This window comes from Syngnathus floridae, chromosome 5, assembly GCF_059516105.1.
Source record: "Syngnathus floridae isolate MCC-2025c chromosome 5, RoL_Sflo_1.0, whole genome shotgun sequence".
Lineage (NCBI taxonomy): Eukaryota > Metazoa > Chordata > Actinopteri > Syngnathiformes > Syngnathidae > Syngnathus > Syngnathus floridae.
In genome coordinates, this window is record NC_142417.1 from 13,350,001 (window position 1) to 13,374,601 (window position 24,601).

Genomic DNA, 24,601 nt, shown 5'->3' on the forward strand with positions numbered 1-24,601 from the left:
TCCAGACGTAAAGCTAAAGCTGCCAGGCAGAATGTGTGGGATGCTAGGATCCAAATCTTTTTTAGGTGTTGTTTTGAACGTTGAGTGTGTTTTAAAAGTAAAATGTGATCTAAATATTTTACATGAAAAAAAACGTCCTAATTTTTAAATTTATGCTTCCAACTTCTCTCTGGGCTCCTGTGGTGTGTTTTGAAACTTGCAGTTTTATAACAGTCAGAGACACAAAAATGAAACTGGGGATGAACTTAGAACACAAATTACCATAAGGCAATGAATCACTCTTTACGAGATTGTGTTTTGAGCGAGATATCCTGAAGAGCTCTACAGCATAAAAACAGGTGTCTGAAACTCTATGTATGTTCTGGTGATGTCTGCTGTATGTATGATACCTATTTCTCATTCGTTTTACAGATGTCCATTCATTTGTTTGTTTTTTAATTGAAACAATTTATTCTAAATACATTAATCAATCAAATTAGCTACTTCCTTTGCACATTTGAGAATCTGCTATGGTAATTTCACACTCTTGATGAGTATTATCCTTGATGTTGTCTGGACTTTTCCAAATGGCTCAATGTTAAAACCAGTTTTGTGTTGTCAGAAAGTCTTCACAAGTTTTTTCTTGTTTCCATTTGTGTGTGCATTTTAGGGATGCTCAATGCCACTTTTTTTCAGACCGATTCTAGAATAAGTCCTATACTCACCAATCCTGATACCAAGTAACCAATACCACTAGTACTTTAGAAATATAAAATGTCTGTTAAGCCAATGACAAATAGGTAGAACAATCACCCTGCATTAAAAAAAAAAAAAGTCTAAAATAAAACACATACCAGATATATTGAAATAAGGCCGTTACTGCTCCGATAACCTCAATTTTCTATCGTTACTCGCCCATCCCATGTGCATTTTAATGCTGGAAAAGCAGTGAAAGATGTCTGGCTGGGAGCGGAAAGGGTAGCAGGAAGGAAGGAAGAGAGCTGATGCTAGATGAAGTGTTTGTTTTTGAGGGAGGCGAGAGAGGAAGGAAAAGGGTGGGAGTTGCCGTTTAGTGTGTGTGTGTGTGTGTGTGTGTGTGTGTGTGTGTGTGTGTGTGTGTGTGTGTGTGTGTGTGTGTGTGTGTGTGTGTGTGTGTGTGTGTGTGTGTGTGTGTGTGTGTGTGTGTGTGTGTGTGTGTGTGTGTGTGTGTGTGTGTATGCGTGTGTGCGCGTGCGTGTGTGCGTGTGTGTGCGTGCGCGCGATATGTGTAGACCAGCACTGCAACCCGCAGAATTGGAGGTTAGGGGTTAAAAGTCAGACATTGGCAAGGCAATCAGCTGGGAGTGTGTTGGAAGAGGAGGGGAAGGAAATGACTGTCAGGAAAACACATGGATAAAATAAAGGTGAGGTGGAGGGCAGTGTAAAACAGACTTACTGTGACTAAGAAAAAGGACATGAAGAATGAATTTGAAAACCTCCCTCACCTTTCTTTCCTCTGAAATCTACCCCCACATTGGAGAACCGCCCCTTTGCTTCTCTCCCTAAGGGAGTCATCTTACCTCAAGTACGTGTGTGCGTGCGTGTGTGTGTGTCTGCAAGCACAACCAAAACACACTTAGACTCAGAAACCTAATCAGACCATGTGGCCTATTTCTGTAGATCTTTTAATGAGCTCTCTTATTGGAGAGTAGTGACTGATATTATTTAGGCTGCCATGTCGCAGCTCATTAGCTAAACCAGCCGCAGCACTAGCAGCAGCCTCTAAAAGATGATTTGAATGAGGTGACACTGCAGGACCTCATAGAAACAGCGTGGGGACAATGTAATTTCATTAATGGGATTGGTCATCAGCGGAGACCTTGGATGTATGTCATTAGTTATAGCATCATGAGAGCTCCCAAAGAGTAGGCTTGAGTCAACAATTTGTGATTGTAAAACTGCAACTAAATGACAAATGGTACAATTTTAGTAGTACATTGCTATTGAGATTAAAGTAGTCAATAAAAGCCACACGGCTGCGTGTTGAAATCTTTTTTTTTTTTAATTGCCATAAATTATTACCCTTCTGCTCTGAACAGCAACAATATAACTGCACTAGAATTAGAAGTCTAGTCCATTATATGCTTTGGAGTGCCTTGTGTGTTTGTCAGTCCTTTTTTTAGTTTGTTGTAAGGGTCGGGAAATTATGAAAACCCACTTAGGGCCTGCAATAGGTCTTGAACCCCCCCCCATTAAGATCTCAGGCTGTTGTAGTTGAATAGTTATTTGTAATTAATTGTAAGGATAATTTTAGTGAATCATCTGAGGATTTGCAATTATGTGCTTCATTTTAAAGGTCAAAGTATGTTCCGTCTTACACAAAAGATGAGCCTTTTTGTTTGGAATTTTGTTCCTTCATTGTGTAGAATGGGAAACAAATAAGAACCTCATGAAAGTGTGATTTGTTTTTGTTTCAGTTTTTTTATTTTTTTGTTTTTTTGGAAGGGGGCATGCCATTGCATGTTCTACTAATCAATTGTATCTCTATTATTCCAAAATTACATGTTGATTTATCGCTAAACTGTTAACCGCTTCATCCCTATTTTAACATATAAGCCGAAGAATTTCAACTGGGCCATCGGCCACAATCCTCCCCTATCCCCCGTCCTATGCTTTCGTCTTTGCACTGCCTCTTCACTTAATCCAGCCTTCAGGAGTCCCTCTTCACTCTTGTTACCACTTTGCATAGTTTTAGAAAGCCTGAAAATTCCTCTAAGCAACATATCTAAATGTGCAATTTTTATAAAGCTCCCCCTTTTTCCCCCATCTCATTTTTTAATCTGTTGAACCCTCCCTCCAACTTGGCTACCCGCATCCCCTTTCTCAATGTCTTCTTGGCTCACTCAAGCGTTGCACGCTAAGGCCTCCAGCATCGATCCAATAAAGACGGTAGTGTGCATTTCGAGACTTGCCGATTTCACAGCATTTGAGATTGGTCATTTAACGGCACGTCACCATCTGATCTGGAGGTGTGTGTGTGGTGTGTGGGGGTTCTCACCCTCTTATTTTCTTCGTAAACATGGAATCAATAATTGTCATTTTGTTTCGATTTGCGCTCACAAAAACATGCACACCGACACACGCACACACACGCACACACATACAGCACCACCAGTGTAGCACATCAACCACATTTGTTTGCTAGGATGCTGTTCATATGGTAGGTTGGATAGGCAAAAGGAGGTATGAGACAAAACTGTTGAACAGTTGAAGTACTTTGCATTCATTTGATAAAATTGTGTGCTGGTTATGGAAGGTTAAGAGATACCTTAGCCATAGTTTACATTATTGAAATCCATTTTTGCTCAAAAAGCGACAGATACAGAATAGAAAACCAACAGAAAAAAGTCCTCTGCAGGGAGATTTTCATATTGAGGCCATTTATAGTGGTTTTGGGTCACACCTCCTAGTAATTCAACCAGGGACTTTCATTGAGTCTCATTGCCACAGGCACATTTAGCCAGCCAGTCTACTTTTACAAACTGTTGTAAAAGAATGGCTGTCCTATAGAGTTCACTGCATTCAATCACAGATCTTTAATACAGAGCGACTGTTGCAAATGGATGTAGGCGTCATGTATTTGGTGATCGATGAATTGTTTTGCTTGAATTCTCTTAATCATTGGAGAGTGATCATTCACCAAGAAAGATATATTATTAGCCCTCCCCAAACTACATTGTGTTTAGATTTACGTGCTGAGGATTTTGGATAGCATGCTTCGTGATTAAAATGTTACTTGTGGGGCTCACTGTATTAGAAATGGCATTTCAATTAAAGAGTGTCATCTCTCTCCAGAAATGTCCTACTTACTCAAAATAATCTACCAGTTGTAGAAGTTCTATCCAAGAAACAGTCTTCATGCAAAAACTGTGACTTTTTTCACATTTGATACTTGAAACTTGGTTTTTTAGGTCAACTTTAATTTTTGTATTGATAACATTTCAATACCAGGTTGTAGTTTGTTAAGTTGAATCTTATGTTTAAAATGTATGATGACATTCAAGCCACCACAATATGCATGGTAGGTTGATTGGACACTATATCAAGGTTGTCAACTTATTTTTGCCGCGGGCCCCATTGTAGTCATAGTTTCCTTCAGAGGGCCATTGAAATTATCAACCCAAATAAATTTATGAACGTCTCATAGTATTTATAGTATTGGTTACACAACAAATTGATAACTAGTTTTCAAAACAGAGACTAATAAAAGCTGTTCAAATATTTAAAAAGTATGAATGGCAATAAAATTTGCTATCAATATCTCTATTTTTTTTTTAGAATAAAAGCAATTTGTTATTTTAGTATTGACATGAATTTGATGCACAATTTGTCTTTTCGGGCCTTGTAAAAGTATGTGATGGGCCGTATCTGGCCCCCCAGGCCTTGAGTTTGACATCTGTGCTCTACATGATGTGATTGCAAATATGAAAGATTGTTTATCTGGCCTGTGATTGGCTAGCGATCGAGGCAGGGGGTACACGATAAGCGAGTCAGAATATGCATGAAATGGATGAACAATTTCACTGTTCCAAGCTGATGGGTGTTTTTCTGTCTTGACTTTGATTGTGCTTAACATTTTGACTTGACTTCGTGGCAAACACTTTGCCATAGGGACTCCTGTCACTGGCTTCGAATGCAACCCTGTAGCTGTACACTTGACACGTTCATTAGGTCTAAAGCTGTTGATTTACAGCACACTGCTGTTGAATCGTCCTTACCTCAACATTCATTTCCTAACACATTGGCGTCTGAGCCATTGTCAGCACAATCAACTTTGATAACGTTGCCTCGGTTTAATATACCGCTGCTGAATTGGCTTAACAAGAGTGCGGTGATAAGCAGTTTCACAGCTTTTTGAGTGGCAATAGCGTTTATTATCAATGAGAGTAAAAGAGGGACGCAAGACTTGCCTCCACAAACCTGTAGCCGAAGGTCATAAAACTGTGTTGTTTAATTTTGTTGGCGGACGATTGCACAGGCACACATTTGGAATTGCCAGTGTTTTTGTTTGTCTTGGTTTTTTGCATCGTTACTTTTTTATAATATTGTGATTTTTATGTCACCATGGTGACCAAGTGCTTAGCATCCCTTTCTACTTGGGCAGTTTTTTTCTGCATATTCCGTCTTCAGACATAATTTCAGAAAGATACGTATTAGGTTAAATGGAGACTGTAAACTGTTCACTGTTGATTGCAAATGTTTTTTTTATTTGTTTCGCGCGACTGACGAGGGATCAGTTTAGGATATACCTTGCCTCTTGCCCAGAATAGACTCCAGCTCATCTGCAACCCTTATAATGTCAAGTCCTATCAAAGAAGAGTCATCCACCCAAGTCTTTGGAAATACTGTCCCACTTCTATATGAATGTGCAAGTTCTATCAAAATGGTTTCTAATACACAACTGAGTGACTAAAGAGAGTAAATCTTTGCCTCCTTCAAGCTGACGTGGTGTTTCTTTGTTTTTTTCCTCCCCTTTCGGCAGGTCGCCAGCAGCCTTTTCTGCTCTCCTGAGTCCTTCTTGATCATCTGAGTGAGGTCTCAATCCATCACTCGCTCCATTTCCACCAAATGGGAGTTTACATCAGAGAAATGGCTTGGCTGAAGGTCTTGCTCTTATTGTCCCTATTTGGATGTGAAAAGTCTCTGGGACTTAACTGGAACCCAATCCCACGCAAGACTGTGCGGTATCAGGGTAAGTGAGCTGTGCAATACTCAGACTGCTAGACTTCAAGGAGTATTGAAATGTTGCATTGAAACGTATGAACTCTACTAAATCCCTTTGTCACAGCAAAGTATCACTGTATTTCCACTGGATTTTTTTTTCATTAGGCTTGGGGGGGCGGTGTATCTAAGGGGGTCCGCAAAACCATAATGGCGCTTCAATATGTTGTCTCCTGATATGAATGCAAGTTGCGAGGTTAGGTCACCTCGTAATTAATTTCACTTTGTCCAGTTCTGACAAGTTCTGATTAAGAAGTGTGTCACACACAAACAATATTCCCAGTGTATTTAACTGTGGTGTTAGAAAATGCTTTCTGTTTGGACAGCCAAAGGAGATTCTCTATTATCAGAAATGATTGATGTCAGATTTATATTAAGGCCCTGAAGTTGACCCCTAGTGAAATTAAAACTACGCCAATCTAATCCTGGCTTTAAACTGCATTTGCACTCTTTATCTCTGTCTTCCACTGCAGCTATGGCTGGATATCTTCACTGAACAATGCCAATTGTTGCAGGCATGCTTAGAAATGGTGCCTGTTATAATCCATCAAAGGGGAAGTGCAGCATTCTCTTACTTGGGGGATTTTGCTAAATGCAAATACAATTATTTAACCTCTCACTGTCATCTATCACACCTTTCATCTTATTTATCTAACTTTGAGTTTGAGGCTCCTTTCTCTTCTTTTTACCTTTTATCCTCCCCCTCACAGTTTGCTTCGTATGGTTGAATGAACCCGAAATGCTCCTGTGACGTTTTTACAATGATCTCAGATTTCCTCAATTCTACAGGGAAGCCATACTCTCGTTGTGTGGGGGGGTATTTCAAAATGTTTTTTGTACAATATACATCAGGGCTGTACAGTTTTGGAAAATAATGGAATTGCGATATTTTCCCCACCCCTTCATTACTGTCTATTTATTAAGCTGTTTTATCCAAGGTGCTTTTCTAATGTACATTTCATCAAACACAAGCAATTCATTATTAGTATAAAAAAATCATAGTGTATATTCTATTAAAATAAAGCCAAATAAAGCTTTATTTAGTATGAAAGGCAGATTATCTACTACATTTCTTCCTCAATGTGTGGATGTGCAGTCTTATAAGCAATCACTAAAACAAACAACCTACTGCCAAACAAATGCGGTGCAAACATAAAGTTGTTACTTTAAATCAGTAGTAAATCACAAAGTGCATGTTACAACTATAATGCAAATAAATCTGTGGCTTTACCACTTCAATATTTCCAACAATTTATGCTTGATGACTGCCCTGCTTAAACACTGAACTTATCTAGGCTGTCCATAAATAAATAGTCATTCCACATGCTAAAGTGTTGCAAAAGTAAGATTGATACCTCTCGTTATATGATGGAACATCTTCTCATTCCAAAAACAGATTGGCGCCTGCAGGCATTACAAGCGGCGGCTACAGCGACGCGTCGTCAATTAAATGAGAAGTAACATTGTTTCGTCTCTGTTGACTTTTATTCATGAAATCGGACGAAACAACATTTGACCTCATAAAGATACATCACAGTGGCACCACCAATTTCTGTTTTGATTGGTACAGTGCACACGGTTAGATTGTTTCCAGTGATCAAACATGTACAATACTTGCTTCAAGGTCTAGCATTGCAGTCTCTGGCTAGGTCATTCCTGACAATACCTCCTGGTGCCGGGAACCCCTCAACATAGACTGCCTGACTCACCTCACCTGACTCCTCTCTATGCACTAGATGACAAGCCTTTTAGTCTAAGTAACAAAGTCATCCAAATGCTGGCCAGCAATCACCAATGGTACATCACAGGGAGCCACTGCTCTACCTCTCAAACAAGTGGGTGAAATTATAAGGTATCGTAGCTCCCATAACGTGTAGTGTAACAATAAGTCCTGAAATCTGAGAGAAGGCAGATCACGTCACCCTCATATTGCCTATCCTACGTGATTTGACACTTGAGTGCAGAAGGATTCTCGGCACAAATTGATTTATTTTGGAAACAAGTAAGATTATCTTACTCATTGGGAGATTGCTCCACTCTGTGAAAGAAAAATGAGATTTTCAGGCTCAATACTAGGGTAAATGACTGATATGGATGAAGGAGAAAGCAGCAAGATGAAATGGAAAAACAAAGCTGCAGAAAAAGAAAGTGAGCGGGGGGGGGGGGGTTCCAGATGGCAATGGAGTGGAAATACTGTATAATGGCAAAAGAGCATGAAAGTGAGACAGGTAGATGGAGAAAGACAGGGAGACGGGTCAGTCACTCACTGCCTTAAAAGGACAAAAACCTCTGTCTGCGTGTCTATCTAAGGATACATCTTTGCACAGACATGCAAAAGCCATTATGTTTGTGTGTGTGTGTAGCTGTCTCATCAGCCTTTGTTTATGTGTGGGTACTGCTTAGGCTGGCAGTATGAAGGATTTAGAGCTCTTGGGCAGAGCAGGGGGGGTGGATGTCTGTTTTTATGTGTTTTGGAGGGTGATAGTGAAGTCTAAGCTGAGATGGATGCAGAGATATTTACCCCCTCCACCCCTTCCTACCAGCACTTATCACCCCTCCCTGCAATTACACAAGGAATACACGCAGATGCAGAACAAGAAAATAAACATCCTCTGTTCTCTCTTGCCATGCAATCGATCCTGCTTTTTTTCACTCTCCAAATGTCAGATTTTGACATTTTAAATGTTGTCAAAGTGTTTTTCTTCACAAGCTATTCATCAATTGATAAACAAAAAATTCAGAATATTTATAACCACTTGAAAATACCTAAAAAAATATGTTTTGGTTTTTTTTTCTTGTAAAATGCTTCTGGACTCAACAGATACACCCTTGTGTCGTTCTGTGTTTGTATTTAGCTTTGTGGCCACAGTGTTGTCTTCACTATGGTGATAAAGGACTGTGTGTTTGAACTGCCTTTCATGCTTACAGATAAACATTAAATTGGTGGGCTCAAGTGACACAGGAGACTCATGTTTAGATACTTTTACTACACTGAAGCTTGTGAGCAATATTATCCTGGAAGTGCACCTGTAATGAATCACCGTGACGAATAAACTTTAAGTCAACTCTCCTAAGTCAAGTAAGGCTTGTTTATATGTCAGATTTTTTTTATTGCATCTTTTTTCCCCATGTCCCTCAGACTTTGCCTTCTTGGTTTTCTTGTTGTACTCTCAGACAGACAGACAGACACACACACACACACACACACACACACACACACACACACACACACACACACAGTCACAATTACACACATAGTGAGAAAGACCAGTAAGCCAAAACTATGCCAAACTGCAGCAGCTGAGGTTGAAGAACAGACGCAGAGAACGCAAAGAAGCATGAGGAAAGGAAAGAGAGCCCTAAAAAAAATTAACATGTTTGGAGAATGAGCCCCTTTGATGCTTTAAGTAAATCTGGGAATTTGTAAATGGCAGCCAAAGCCAATATACGTATGCCTTTCGATCGATAGACTGATTTAGAAAACCCTGCAGTTTGTAAAGGAAAGCCAAAACCAATAATTGTATGCATCTTGTTGTTCTGAAAAATCAATAGATTGATTCAGAAAACATGTGAGACAAATGGCAAATTATGGGTACGGAAAAAGACCAGGTCTCTGACCGCTAGAGAACCCTCCGTCTCCCCTCTCAACCTTTCTTTTTTGCATTCTCTCTTCCGTATCTTCTCAAAGCCTCCAATTACAGTAATAAGTAGTTGAGAGCCATGCAGAGGAGGCAGAGCAAGGTTGTGCGTGACTGGCGGGACAGATGTGGGAGGAGGAAGAAGGCGAATATTCATCACTGCTTCTCTATCTGCGCTGAGTGTCACTCATCCACCGCCCCTGACCTGATTGGTCGGTAGAGATTAACAGCCTGGACCAGATGTCACGACCTGGAGTGTGCACTCTTGTCACACTGACTCTGAAAGAGCTGATGTGTGACCAAGTGGGCATGTGGATTAAAGTGAAAATGCCACTCCAGGCTGCTCTTATGTAAAGCACTTCCTTGTAGCAGTGTTAAAAGGGTTTTTACTCATACCCAGATTTAACGCTATTGGCCTCGTGCAAAAACAGAATGGTCCATTATGTCTAGCCTTAAAAGAGTGTGAGGAGTACATGCCTGGGTGCAAGAGTGAGATTTTACATATAAAAGTGAATTAAATGTAGTGTATGAATGTTACACACTGATGCACAGATACGAAACGAACAAATGAGTGCTCTCTTCTGTCAGTTGCAGAGTACAAAATTGTGAAGTAAAACAAGGGGGGAATGATTTAATTTTTGAGTTGTGATATTTACTGTATTTTCCACACCATAAGGCGCACTTCAAAGTCTAAAGAACTAAAGGTTGGCCTTTTAATGACGTGCGCCCTTAGTGTGGACCGAATTCTAAAATCTGTAACTGTTGTTGTGTTCTTGCCGCCCGCCACATGCAGGGCGAGAGAGAGAGAAATATACACACACATATTACTTTTTAATTCATAATTGATTTTAGAGCCTGTTTATGCCCCTCCCGCACCCGCACGGTTTAATCCAAAGTCATTTTCTTCCTGCGAAACTCACATCGATTGCTCGACCAATAACGGTTTGGGCGGACAAGAGCTTGTCGACCAACCATTTGACCAACCAACTAGCAGAAGTCAGCTCCAATTTGTAAAAATGTGAGTGGTAGGAAGACGTGAAAATAATGCCTGCATCAGAGTTGATGGTTTCTCAGCATTTACACAACAATTGAAATTCTGATCACTAGGTTCTAGGCCTTGTGCAGTCAGTAAAAATCAGAACATGTCTAGCTTCTCCTAGTTTTCCTTCTTCTGATGCTCTCATTCTGTCTTCCACCTGGCGCTCTTCTGAACTCTGTCAATGCAACAGAGAACTGACTTCCATCCCTGAGAGTTTTTCTGTATTATTGTTATATTCTCAGTGAGTTTTCTTTTTACGTGGGTATCCTCTTAGATGAGGGTTTGTCAGCGCTGCATGTGAGTTTTTCTTTCGTCTCGTGGCACTGTCCTATCCAGTGTCTGTCTGTTTCTGCTTCCCATCCAGTGTTTGTTACTGCTTCAAAGCGCTCCTTAAAATAGTTCTTTAATCATAGTTTGGTGTGTGAGTGGCCGGGCGGTTGGAAGCTATATGCAGAGGCTGTATAATATTTATAGCAGACAGGGTGCTCTGCTGCGAGGCTCATGGGGGCAGATTACAAAGTCTAGGATCTGAAGTCCAACTTTTCAGACAACAATGAAGCGGTTGGATGTGGATCCCCTCGCCTCACTCGCAGACTCCACCTTCAATGTTCACAATAATTTGTCTTTGACTAGGATGGAATATTTTCTGCATATGACCATTTCCCCCAAATGTTATACAAAATATTTTCTACCTTCAGGCGGCTCCTAGTTTCTGTTCACATGAAAATGGGCCTTCATATCTTTTAAATTGAGCCTTTTCTGTTCGGTTGAAATCCATTTTTCAGAGCTGCTGCCTTTAAGAATTGATAATTACGATGCAGTGGACATGAAAATGCTATTTCTCATAGAGTATATATGTATATACTACTACTTTTTTACATTTTGATTCTAATATTTTCCCTTTTAACTTTGGTGCGTGTGTGTGTTTGTTCTATGATCGGGTTTGTAAGTAGAAATGTTTCTAAGTAGATGCAACATTTCCCATAGGAATCAATGTATAAGCAAATAATGCATGCTGGACTATCCCAAAAGTCACACTTTTTTCCCTATTACTCTGTGTAAAACACACAAAAACTAAATACCACTTTATTGTTGACCACCTAACTTTGCTTGGGGAGGAGGGAACCCGTTTTAATTTTATACACTTGGTAAAAATACCCCCAAAAAGACACAGCAAAAGTCAGGATAGTAAATGGTTGTATGCTTCCACGTACTCCCTGTAATGTGCATGCTCATGTACTAGTCATTACTTTTTGGTAAAATTAATTTTCCAACTGTGTGAGATGTGATAGAATGTTTTTTTTGTCATACACAATAAAAGGCGAGGCGGCATGATGAAACACTGGTGAGCACGTCCGCCTCACAGTTCAGAGGTTGCAGGTTCGATTTCACCTCCAGCCCTCCCTGTGTGCAGTTTGCATGTTCTCCCCATGCCTGCGTGTGTTTTCTCCGAGTACTCTGGTTTCCTCCCTCATCCCAAAACCATGCACGGTAGACCGATTGACCGCTTCAAATACCTCGTAGGTGTGAGTGCGTGTGTGAATGGTTGTTCATCGCTGTGTGCCCTGATTTTGGCTGGCAACCAGTTCACGGTGTCCCCCGCCTACTGCTGGGATAGGTTCCAGCATGCCCGTGACCCCGTGGGGACAAGCGGTACAGATGATGGATGGATGGATGGATGGATGGATGGATGGATGGATGGATGGATGGATGGATGGATGGATGGATGGATGGATGGATGGATGGATGGATGGATGGATGGATGGATGGATGGATGGATGGATGGATGGATGGATGGATGGATGGATGGATGGATGGATGGATGGATGGATGGATGGATGGATGGTAAAAGGCATTGATTCACATATGCAGAGCACGTACTTTTCCACAGAAATCGGCTGGCCAATCGATCAGAGCACTCGATACTTTGTCGATACTTAACGATACTTGTGGGAGTACCGATATGTTGACACTATGAAATTGAAACGTCCATCACTATTGCCCAAAACCCTCCAAGTTTATAAAACAGCACAACCTTAAGCAGCAACATTAACATTTTGACTACATGCGAACACAAGTGTATGGATTTGTCCATATAGTAGGCCCTCCTGGTTCACTGTGACAATAGCAAAGACACTGCTTAAACCAGTGGAGGTTTTTTTCAGTTACTAGCTCGTTTAAAAATAAACATCTCTCCACACAGAGGCAAAGAGGACTTGTGGTGCAGTCATCTGCGATAGTATCTCTTTACAAAATTGACCTAACCTCTCTGTTTCTCTTATGCCTTTCATGTATAGTCTTCCATCTGTTTCACCCAGGACACCTGCTTTTATCTCGGCAGTGGCTCCTTTATGTATTCTTCAGTCTTAGTTCTTTCAGCCAGTTGTCTGCTGTATATTTGAGAGCCACAAGTGTGAAGTTTGCTTTTTTTTGTAAGAAGTTGTGACTTCCACAGTATGGTGGTATTAAGTAGGACATTTAGCTGTACATTTTACACAATGACACTGAAACAGACCACATATTTGAGTGACTCCAATCAGTACTCCATAGAACCGCTACACTGACGACTGTATGTGTTTATGTGCTATTGTGTATCATGTTCATGTACGTGCTCATGCACACGCAAATGTGTTCAGTCCTCCCCCGAGAATGCCGCCTCGCTCCTCGTTCACTCGCTCATTTGTACATCCTTCCTCAATGCTTATTTGCTCTTACTCCTCAGATAATAAGCTAAATTCACTACTTATCTGACACTTTTTTCATCAAGCACTTTCACTCTCCTCCACTCTCTCTTGCCAAGGATTCTGCTTCCACTTTTAATTTTATTACCTTCTTCATATTTCACTGCCACGTTTCCAATGATGTCTACTAACATGTTTGCATAGAAAGACCACAGCAGGGTGTCCTAAGGTGACCTATTTACTATTTAGCATGCTTTTGTATGAATGATATCCTGAAATTTAATACAAACTAACTAAATTAACATCAAAAGAAATCTCTCAAACAGAAACCTTTCCTGGTTAACTTAAAACTGCATAAATTAATATGAAACATTGAATATCAAGCAGAACATTCATCCGGTACCTCATGAACAGCTCATTGCCACATTATGTGGAGACAGCCTATTTTTTACATTTATATTTCCTTTGAGATCGTGCTGCTCTGATGTACGTGTCAATCATTTGGACTTGTGTATTTCACCAGAAAAAAATTATACATCTGCCCATACAATGTTGACAGTCATTGCACTTTCCCATATTAACCTTGGTCAGGAAAATTCATTGCCCACCCCTGTTTTCTTTTTCCCAGCTCTACTTATAAAATAAAAGTCAATTTCGTCTCAACTAGGCCAAAGCACCACATGCATAGTTTGGCGTGTCATAAATCACACTACTGTTCCCTCCCTTGAGAATAGCTATTTTTTTTCCAACAAATGAAAATTATTCATTTTGTTGAAAAGTAAATGTCAGTCATTCATTCTTTAGGAGTGCATTATTTGCAGTGTGTACAAATAATTTGAAGTGAGACTACTGACAAGTGGATGATAAATAAAGTATGAGACTTGATGAAACGCAAACACCATCTCTTTCGTTTATTCTCTTCCCCCCCTTTGCTTGCTTACTTACATGTTTGCTCTGCTGTAGTTTGTCTTTATGATAGGTTAGCATTGACCAACCTTTGTTTTTTGGTTCAGACTCCATGAAAACCATCTTGTTTGTTTGTACAGATTTGTTTATACAGCCTTGCTTAATGGGTGTGCCTTATCACACTTCTGACTTGCAGATCTGAAACTTATCAGATTTTGCTATAAAAATGGCTGAATTAAGTCGCTAAAAGTCATCAACATCACCAGTAATAACAAGGCTTTTGGTTGATCTCCCTCCCTAAATTAGTTTTGATGTCTAAATTAATTGCCACCCTCATCAACCTTAACTTCAAAGGCTGTCTTTTTTTCCACAAAAGAAAAAACTAATTACAACAAAGTAATGCATTTCCTTCCTTAACTTTTATTGAGGCTATTCTCACTATCAGGCCGCTGTAAAAAGTCTTTTTCATTTTTAGATAGCGTTTAAATCTGAAGTCAGTGTGTGATTCCAAAGATCCATAACAAACTTCACCATAACGACAGGGCAGTTGGTGAGGGTTCAGTGTACATTTGTTGTTTCAGTTGCATGCAAGACAGAGTTATGAATCCAATCCTTTAGATCAGGGGTGTCAAACTCGTTTTTTTCACAGGCCGCATTGTAGTCGTTTCGGAGGGCCATTATGACTGTCAACCCAAATAAATGTATGAGCATCTCATATTATATACAGTAAAAGCTACAAAACAAAGTGACAAAAACTCGTTTTCAAATCAGATGAGTAAAAACTGATCAAATATTTCAAAAAAAGATATTATTAAAAGTGAAGACAATTTGCAATTCTAGTAATGACACACGAATTTGATGCACAATTTGTCTTCGCGGGCCACATAAAATGATGTGGCGGGCCGTATCTGGCCCCCGGCCTTGAGTTTGACACCTGTGCATTAGATGCTCACTGAGTTAAAGACTTACAAAATATATGCTATATGCTAGAGTCTCACTCAGCATAAATGTAGAAGTCTGCACTAATTCACACTTTTCAAATGTTTTTGTGACTACAGGCAGTTTTGCCCAAGATGTCTTTAGACCTTACAATTTTTGTGTGAAATAAAAAGACATTGTGCCAAAGAGCAATATCTGGTACTCATGGTTTATCAGCTGCTGTAAATATAAATGCCTTCTCTTGATTATGGTATCAGTATACAAACTGAAAGTGGAGAAACACTGAATGTGTTTACTGAAACTGCAAGACCTGTCTTTTTTTTTTCGTTTATGTAAAAATGATGATGATTGCAGCGTAGGTTGAATGTAGGTGGAAGATGATATGGGCTAAAATTGAAAAGCAGAGTGTCCATCTGTGTGTTGCGTAAAAACCAAGATTTATGCGTGTGAACTGGAGCTAGGTGAATAACATGAAGTTGATGCTGTGTGGGGAGTGGGTTGATGCCAGATTCAGTGGTGTGAATAAGCTAAGACATGGACACGTGTATAACAATTTAAGTGTGAAATGTTCTATTCTATCCTGTCATCTGTGAGCAAATGTGGCAAGTAAAATGTTATCATAGCAAATGTTACTACTTTTGTCTTCATCCAGATGTTTTGGACAGCATGGCCAGGTTCAGCATTCAAGGAGTGTTCAACTACAGCATGTTGACACTGTCGGACCATGAGAGAGTTTTGTACGTCGGAGCACGCGAGGCATTGTTTGCCTTGGACCCCAATGATATTAGCAGACAGCTCCGACCACAGGTAACATACACACACACACACTAATACAAACCAGTCCAACTCCTTAAAAGCCTTATAAAAATGTGTCTAATCTGTAGCATCCATCCAGGTTTATTGTCAGCACAGTTCTCAAGTCGTCCCATTTTAATGTTCATTGTATCATTTCGCTTTCTCAGAAGTTCTCAATGTTTGAGACAGTGATTACTGATTGAGACTACTCCAGGTAGCTGAGATCAAAAGTCATACTCGCATTTATTAGCATTCCACAGGTTACTATTATTAGACAATTTTTGTCACAATAATACTTCACATGGACTATACTCTTGTCTGCAGGAGTTTTGTTTCACTTTATCAAAATGACAGCACGACTGATGTGTTGTATGCATTCCAGAGTGCCAAATGAGTGATTCTTCATTTGATTGTAGAGGAGGATATAATTTAACTTGAATTATATGATACTGGAACTGTCGAATTAAATGAATACTTATTATATAATGATTTCTAACAAATAAAAACAGTGCCACCCAAAATTGAGTAAGTATGCTGTTGTGTTCGAATGACTGTTTTACAAGTTTGTAAACATTTAACTTGTTATTGAGCTCTATATACACGTTAGATTGAATTTGAATTTCTTTGAAAGCTTTTATACATTGTATAATCCCAGCCCTTGCCACACTTCCTTGCAGTGTGTTAATTTAGACACTGCCCTCATTTTATTCTTTTTGGCAGTTCTAATTTCCTGATTCAAGGACATCTGAGAACACCCTTAAAACAAATCCTTAATGAAAGTGGAGAATAGTGAAATAATAAATGACATGAGTCATACTAGTTGTTGGGCATTTTATGTGTCAGACCTTTTCGTTTATCAAAGATTAGGTTTCTACTGGAGAAGCAAATGAGTTACAAACTGTTAAGAATTTGAATTGTTTCTTAGAATATTTAAGGATTGTCCCTGAAGGGTCCCCATAATGTATGTTGTTCAAGGCTGCTGTTTTGCTAAAGAGAGAGTGGATATCTGGATGTCACTTGAATCAACTCAAAAGTAACATTTGGTTTAAGATGTCTCTTTTATTAACTGAAAAAAAAAACAATGTAATCTTTTCAATGACAAAATTATAGTAAATGTAAGTGCTAGTTTTGTATTACGACGCACAGGCACCAGAGTGCAATCCTTTGAGTTCTTATCTTGGAAGCATTGAATTTAACCTATACATTTTTTACTAAATATGCGCTAGTCCAAGTTTTTATGTCCAAATTTTATGGTACTGGATGCGAAAAAAAAATATTCCTTTTAGTAACCTATAGGACAAAATAATTCTTTAAATAGTTTTATTAAACACAAGTTATTTTCAGGAAATTGTATTTCTGGGACTGAGCGTTTATGTCCTTTTTTCCAGGTTATTGCTTCATTTTAAATGTATTTGGCTTAAGCCTCATTCAGTAATAGTCTCAGAGAGCAGCCAAATATTAAAATTGTGATGTGCACTACGTTTGGCTGGAAAAGTAATGCATATTGCTCACGCTTTGGCTCCGTCCCTCATGCGTTTATTCCATCCTGTTGTATTGGCCAGATTTTAATATCTGGATCTCGTTTTTTTTTTTTTAAATGCACTCTGTGGGAATTGTGTTTGTTTGCCGCATATATGACCATTCACATATTCATCAAAGAGATGATAACGCCTCAGAGACCCAATCTGGTTTGGCTTTGGGTCGTCAATTGACCTGCATTGTGATCAATACATTTACAGCAGGTGAGTGAAGGCATCAGTGAGCAAACAGCCTGCAGCAGTTTGTGGATTATTATCTGATTTACTGTAATGAGAAGTTATTACATGAGCACACAGAGATGTGCACACCAGCAGAGTCGCATCATGCAAGCGCAGGCTGTTGCGGTTTATGAGTCTTGCAGTGACGATAAGACCACCTGTTAACATTCCCCCAGTGTGGAACGTCGAGGCATGATGCCAGCGTTTCAAAGTTTTGCCCTCCACTTCCATCTGCTTATCGCTCCAAATTTGAGACATTGTTTTGGGGCTTTAAACAGTCCTTTGCACGCGTCAGTGGGTTGAGTTGGTTAAAATTGGTTCGATTATTGATGGGGCTGAGCCGTCCTTTGTTGTGTTTCTTCTGCTTGTATAGCTATAGCATTGACGAAACATGGAGCCGTAATAAATCTTAGAATTTCTACTTGAAGAAAAATAAATAAATAAATAAATAAATAAATAAATAAATAAATAAATAAATAAATAAATAAATAAATAAATACGTGCGTGCGTAAGTAAGTGAGTAAGTAAGTTCCACTTCCGGGAAGATGTCATATGCACACCACAAATAAATGAGCTAATTCACACAATGCTAAATCTCACCTCTTATTTAATTCACCTGATAAAACCAAGTCCATCTGAAGTCCATAAGAAATTACTCACTTGTTTTATTTTCTGTATAAAAAAATAAATAAAACATATGCGAACTCAATGAATAGACCTACAATTAGTGTCAATAGTTATGTATTCAAGCACAAGTAATACCAATACGTTATTTGTCCATGATCCCATGTAACTATTTGATGTATGTTTTAAGCTAGCCTAAATAGACACACTGTAGTACTGATATCGCCACTTCTCGGACACTAGTTTGAAGTTAAACATCAGTTTACGGTTTTAAATTGTTTACATCTGGTAGTTATGCAGCTGTCTGCAATGCATTGTAATGAAAGCATTCCCTTCTTATTTTAAAATAATAATAAATGGAATATTTGAAATGCCCTCAGTCATGGCATATTTGGTATAACCCAGCCTGCTCGATCAAAAGAGAGAACTTTACTATAGCTTGGTGACATTGTGTGGTTTCTTTCATTTATATGCAGATTGACTGGCCAGCTCCATTGGACAAGAAGAGGGAGTGCGTCATCAAGGGCAAGAGCAACCTGGTAGGTTGACAGGAGAATCTCTTTTTTTTTCTTTCTTTCTTTCTTTCTTTCTTTCTTTCTTTCTTTCTTTCTTTCTTTCTTTCTTTCTTTCTTTCTTTCTTTCTTTCTTTCTTTTCTCCAAAGGTATACAAGAACGCTTGACCTCTAAAATCAAAAGCCAAATGGGATTTTTTGGATTCAAATGAGAATGATTCATAGCATAACAACCAATCACCATTCATGTGACGTTAGCAGGTTGAACCGTGATCGGTCACGACCTGAACCCTGAGCACATGTGATGCCAGTTTCAGTCAACAGCAAGTGGCAAAATGATAACAGCACTGACTGATTACCTAACTGTATAAATCCACTGCAACTGTGTGAACTTGTAATTCTGACAAGCAATACCGTGCTCGAGCGAGTTCTGCCTGAATGGCACAGGCAAATAAATGCCGGAATAGTGGCTCTACCATTATGCGTCTCGCGTCTAATTAGCCTGGAAGGCAAAATGAACAAGTCAGGTCTAACAAATCCTCCTCTGTCCCTCAGACCGAGTGCTTCAACTACATTCGCTTCCTGCAGAGCTATAACCACACACACCTCTACACGTGTGGTACCTACGCCTTTCAACCCAAATGCACCTATGTGGTAAGAAAGTGATAAACAATCCTATCTGACTGAACTTCAGCTTGGCTGTAGTAGAATGGAGAATGCCACTATATAAATACATTTAATTATCTTCACCATGGGCTAGCTGAATGCATGTTTCTGGAATTGTGCATATGGGATTGGAAAAGATACTATTTTGCCTTTTGTCGTCTATATTGTCATAACACATGAATGAACCACCTGCTTATTACTGGATGTTTATGTGCAGAACGCAGAGTATTTTAGTCTCAGCACTGCTGTCCTGGAAGACGGGAAGGGCAAATGTCCTTATGACCCTGCCAAGGGCCACACTGGCCTAATAGTAGGTGAGTCATTGTGCATGCGTGCATCTGTGCGCGGGTGTGTGCTAGCATGTGCTTGCGTGGGTGTGTTCCATCTCAGCTGCATTTTGAGTTGAGCAACAACATGATGATTTACAGCACTAACAGAGGCATGAAACATACATCAGATCTCGACAGAGTACTCCTGCAGGCTTTCCATTTTGTTTTGTCGCCATGCAGTTGCACGAAGGGTCCAGAAGTCCAATTTAACTTTGCATGCTGCATTCAATTCAGAATTCATGGTTAAAGTGAACCCACAGGCACCCATTCTTCATTTGGACTAACTGTTGACCTTCGTTATTTTAGCCTGAGTATGATTTGAACCAAGACTCTTTTGTTGCTACAGACAAGGAGCTCTACTCTGCCACACTCAACAACTTCTTGGGAACTGAGCCAGTCATCCAAAGGAACTTGGGCCAACAACATTATAGTATGAAGAGTGAATACCTGCCTGCATGGCTCAATGGTAAGCATGCCAGGATAAAAAACATTCTAAATGGTGACGATGCAGAATATGACAGAGGAAATAAATGTCAGTGTTAAATATTTCTGGATAATAGCATTAAAAACAGTGAGATGAGTGCCTTAACTAGCACTGGGTAATAAGTATAGACAGTAAACATAATCTTTATATTGGCATTTTCCATCTTAAAAAAGAGCATCAGAAAGGAATTCTAATCAGTCAAACCTTTTGTCCCAACATATGAGGTTTATTCACATTTAATCTAGTGTATTCTTGAAGTGGCACATATTGCTCAAATACTGTATTCGTTGCAGCTTCAGAAAAGGTTTCAGCTCTTATTCAAATAAAATAGCTATGCCCATGTTCCAAACTTCCAAATGCTAAGGTCCCCAGTTCTGTTCTCACTAGACCATGCATAGACGCTAGTCCTTGTTAGAGCAGCAGTTTTGAAAACATTTTTCTTCTAAATATCATCAAGAGCAGCAGTTTTGAAAACATTTTTCTTCTAAATATCATCATAACTAAATTTTGCAAATATATTTGTCAGAAGCATAAGCGTAAGTCAGTGTGCTCACACATGAATGAATTAATCACATAGAATAAATTAGATAGACAATGCCGGCGTTTTTTTGTTTTAGACAGATTTTAATTAAGGAGGGAAAAAAGCCAGAAGTGACAAAGAACAAAAGAGACAGAATGAGTTCAGGAAATAAAGCGTAGCACTTTGGCACCGTCTCGTTTTGTTATCTTTTGAAGGAAAGAAATGAGAAATGTGCAAAGAAATGAATTGAAAAGACGATGAGGTCACTGCAAGTGGAATTGGTAATGAAAGGGCCGACATTACAGTTGGCTAAAAGCCAATAGAAGGACAGGTAATGAGAAATGGTGATGGAGGAAACATACAGATGAGGCCAAGAACTAATCTGAAAGTATTACCAGTACATGAGCTCGAGTTTCAAGATATTTTTTGTGTCCCATTGTGGCTTCATGTATTGTCTCCAGCTAATGGTATGCAATAAAATGTCAAGATCATTCACATGAAAAGAATTACATGAAGAGTGACTGAAGAAAAAAAAAATGGGAGCACTCATTCTCTATAAAGAAGCAATGGGGAAGTATTAAAGATTAAAGAGATTGTCACTGTGTCTTGTAATCCTGTTTATGTGTGTGCAGAGCCAGATTTTGTGGCTTCAGCCCTGGTTCGAGAGAGCAGCGGCAGTAAAGAGGGTGACGACGACAAAATCTATTTCTTCTTTAGTGAGCGAGCACTGGAGCTGGACTGTGACACTGAAGTCAATGTGGCGAGAGTGGCACGAGTCTGCAAGGTAACCCTTACACCATGAAAAAGATGAAGCCCAGCCTAACACTTTTTTTTTTATTTTCAAACTCATTGTATAGCTTCATTTGATGTCATGAGGTCTGGGTCAGTGTAATCATTGCATACCATACTGTGCAAACTGAAGTCAGAACCATAAAATGTATATATACCATATAAGAAAAACTGCCCTTTCAATTTGTAAACTTGAAAGATTAAATATGGATGAAAAATAAATAGATAAATGGAATGGCATTTGCGTGAGCGAGCAATGAAATTCCACCATACCAAACTCTTGGAGTCAAGCTGTTGACTAACATTTGATTGCACATGTTCAAGCAATTAACTCTGCATGAATGCATTTCCCTAGAATGATATTCTTTAGTCTGCAAAAACTGTCTGACGGCCCATATGCTTGACACAACCAAAGTTAGGACAAGGAAATAACCCGACAAATATGCTGTTAAGTAGTAGTACAGGATGGCAAAAATAATTTAATCTTGAGCAAAAATATGAAAGAGGCAATGCTTTTTATGTATGAAATTGTGTTGGAAGTGCACCGAGTATTTATTCACGGTGCCGCACTTTGCAAAGGAACGTGAAGTAACATAGTGGTGTCACATGCACATAACAAATTTCTTGGTATCCTTCCATTACAGAAAGATCACAATGATAACTGAAATAACTTGAAAACTAATGAGAATGAAATTGCCTAACGTGCATAATTACAAGCCACAAAGCCCACAGGAGAATATCATTTGGCCTGATATGACAAAATGTGACACTTTTGGCAATTAGATATCTTTTTTAAAAATATTCGCAGAAAACATCAACTGTATAGCTTTTCCATATTTGACTTTTCCACTATGCTTTGGAGATCCTTTTCCTGCATGTGGGTGTCTTGGGTAAAATCAAAGCTTAAAGATATCAGAGTAGTTTGTGGCTTAGTGTAGGATGAACTGTGCAATACGTATTTTAACATTTTCATGGCCTTGCTTTGTGTATCAAGGCCTAATAATGCTGGGCCAGCTGTGTCAGAATACTTTGGTTTATGCAGTGCGGTCAGAAGAAAGGGTTTCCTGGTTTATGCAGTGCAGTCAGAAGAAAGGGTTTCCTGCAATGGCAAGACGGTCTTTGTTCAATGACCTTTTAGCTAACCATGTCTAATGCAACCACATAATCTCTGATGTTTAGTATAGAGAGACAGATACCGCTGGCAACTTAAATATATTGCGATCATTTGTGTCTCTTCCCCAAAATTATTAAAATAATGATAGAATTATTAGTGCTTTCAAAGAATTGATTTCTACAATGATTCCCTGGGTTTAATGTCTACTTTTTGTGTATTTATGAATGGCATATGTTTGTCTGTGTCCTGATCAAATTCAACCAGACTACCATGACCAATTCTGACATGGTGCAAGCAGGTGTAACTTTCAACTGACTTTTTTTGCCACCAACATGTCGCAGCAAAACTTGAAAGACACACTCTTATCGCACCGGCAAATAAATCTTAACATGCAGCAAAATTCAAGATCCGCCAGCATTTTGGCATGCACCGTCTAGGAAAATAGATGTGTGTAATTAAGCAAATTGTATTTTCACACTTTCATGGAGGATGCCTTATAATGTCTGTATGAAGAACAATAAAGCCTTTTGAATGCAATTACAAACAGATGCCCACACTTGATGAGCACTGGAGCAAAATGAATAATTCAATGCATCCTGCTGATATTGGTTTTGCAACAATGCGCTGTGTCTCAGTCTAACGGCTATACTATCACCATTAACATGTACTTTATCATTTCCTAGAGCACACCATCACTGTGGACAATGAGAACGACATTCTTTGTCACAATGGCTTTTCGAAGAGTTATGTCAAATTAAATACACAACTGAATAATTCATCATTATTTTCCTGACACAGATGCTAATGAAATGTCACAATAGCATCTTTAGCTGCTGATCAAAGCAGCTGATATGACTTCTAATCTGCGTGTGCCACATCCAAATACCCTAGATGCTCAAAAAAGCTTGCGAATAGTTACAGTATTTATGTGCTGCGATTGGCTGGTGACCTCAAACTTGGAAAGACTCTTGTATAGCTGTAAATGACCTGGCAAATCTCGTCTTCAGGGTGATCTTGGTGGTAGCCGGACGCTGCAGAAAAAATGGACCACCTTCCAAAAAGCTCGGCTGGACTGTTCGCTCCCCGAGCGTCATGTCTCCTTCAACAACCTTCGGGCTGTCTTCACATTGCCCGGCCAGGACTGGAGGGGGACGACTTTCTTCGGCATCTTTCACGCTCAGTGGTGAGTTAAACACAAAACGACAGCAGTACTGAAAAAATAATAACTAAAATAATATTGCATAACAATTATGGAATATCATGCCATTTGCATTTACTTTTATTTATTTCTGATAAAGGGCAAGAAATACATTGTGTTGCCAATATGTATAACATCCTTGCGGTTTTTAACAAAGTTCCCCTGGCTTTTGTAGTAATGGCTATGATTGATAATTCTAAAGATTATGTATTTATGCCATAATTGTGCGTTTTATACATTGATCAAATCAAATTACTAATCCATGAACCAGAAATCAAAGCAGATGGATGGATTGATAGAAGTGTCCTAAGAAGTGCAAACGTCATTTTTTGGCCACTCTACATTTCATGTGTTGATGAGTCATTTGACTACAAAGGAAACGTGATCAAGGGCAGGAGGGTGGTTTTTTTTCGAAATGGAGACAACCCCCTGTCTCGAGGCCAGGCGGTGTTCTTTGACTGGAGACTTTTGTATTGCTCGTTGACATATCACGTTGCAAAGAGAACCAACTTTGAACTTAAAGCTGTGATTCTCCATTCAGTGAAATGAATCTCAATCCTTTATTCTCTGTCTGATTTGCCGGGGATTCCTTCAAACCCGCGAGCTTCTGGAAAAAAGATAACGTTGAGATAATTTGATATTGCAATAATTAATTACAGTTTAAGCCATTATCGGAACAAATCTGCGAGCTTTTTTCCAAGCTAAGATACCAGCGCTGTTTTAAGATTGAATTCATCATTAGAGCGGGGAATTATCGTAAAATCATGTATCGGTATTTCACATTGAAAAATACTAAATATCTATAATCCATTTTGCCAAAGTTGGTTCTTTGTTCCATCAAGGGATAATGAATAAATGCTAATCCACTAAC

At 39.2% G+C, this 24,601-nt stretch overlaps 1 protein-coding gene across 3 annotated transcripts in view; it reads left to right on the forward strand.

Moving 5' to 3' along the window:
* The window catches only part of sema4c (sema domain, immunoglobulin domain (Ig), transmembrane domain (TM) and short cytoplasmic domain, (semaphorin) 4C), a 75,247-nt gene that overhangs the window by 41,450 nt on the left and 9,196 nt on the right, over window positions 1–24,601 (forward strand). For all 3 annotated transcript variants that reach the window (XM_088376358.1, XM_088376357.1, XM_088376359.1), the window contains 8 exons: window positions 5,501–5,710; window positions 15,595–15,749; window positions 18,595–18,657; window positions 19,186–19,284; window positions 19,514–19,610; window positions 19,972–20,091; window positions 21,262–21,413; window positions 23,540–23,715. In XM_088376358.1, coding sequence (XP_088232484.1) covers window positions 5,587–5,710; window positions 15,595–15,749; window positions 18,595–18,657; window positions 19,186–19,284; window positions 19,514–19,610; window positions 19,972–20,091; window positions 21,262–21,413; window positions 23,540–23,715 — 986 coding nt within the window. In that variant the 5' untranslated portion in view covers window positions 5,501–5,586. The remainder of the gene's footprint in view (window positions 1–5,500; window positions 5,711–15,594; window positions 15,750–18,594; window positions 18,658–19,185; window positions 19,285–19,513; window positions 19,611–19,971; window positions 20,092–21,261; window positions 21,414–23,539; window positions 23,716–24,601) is intronic.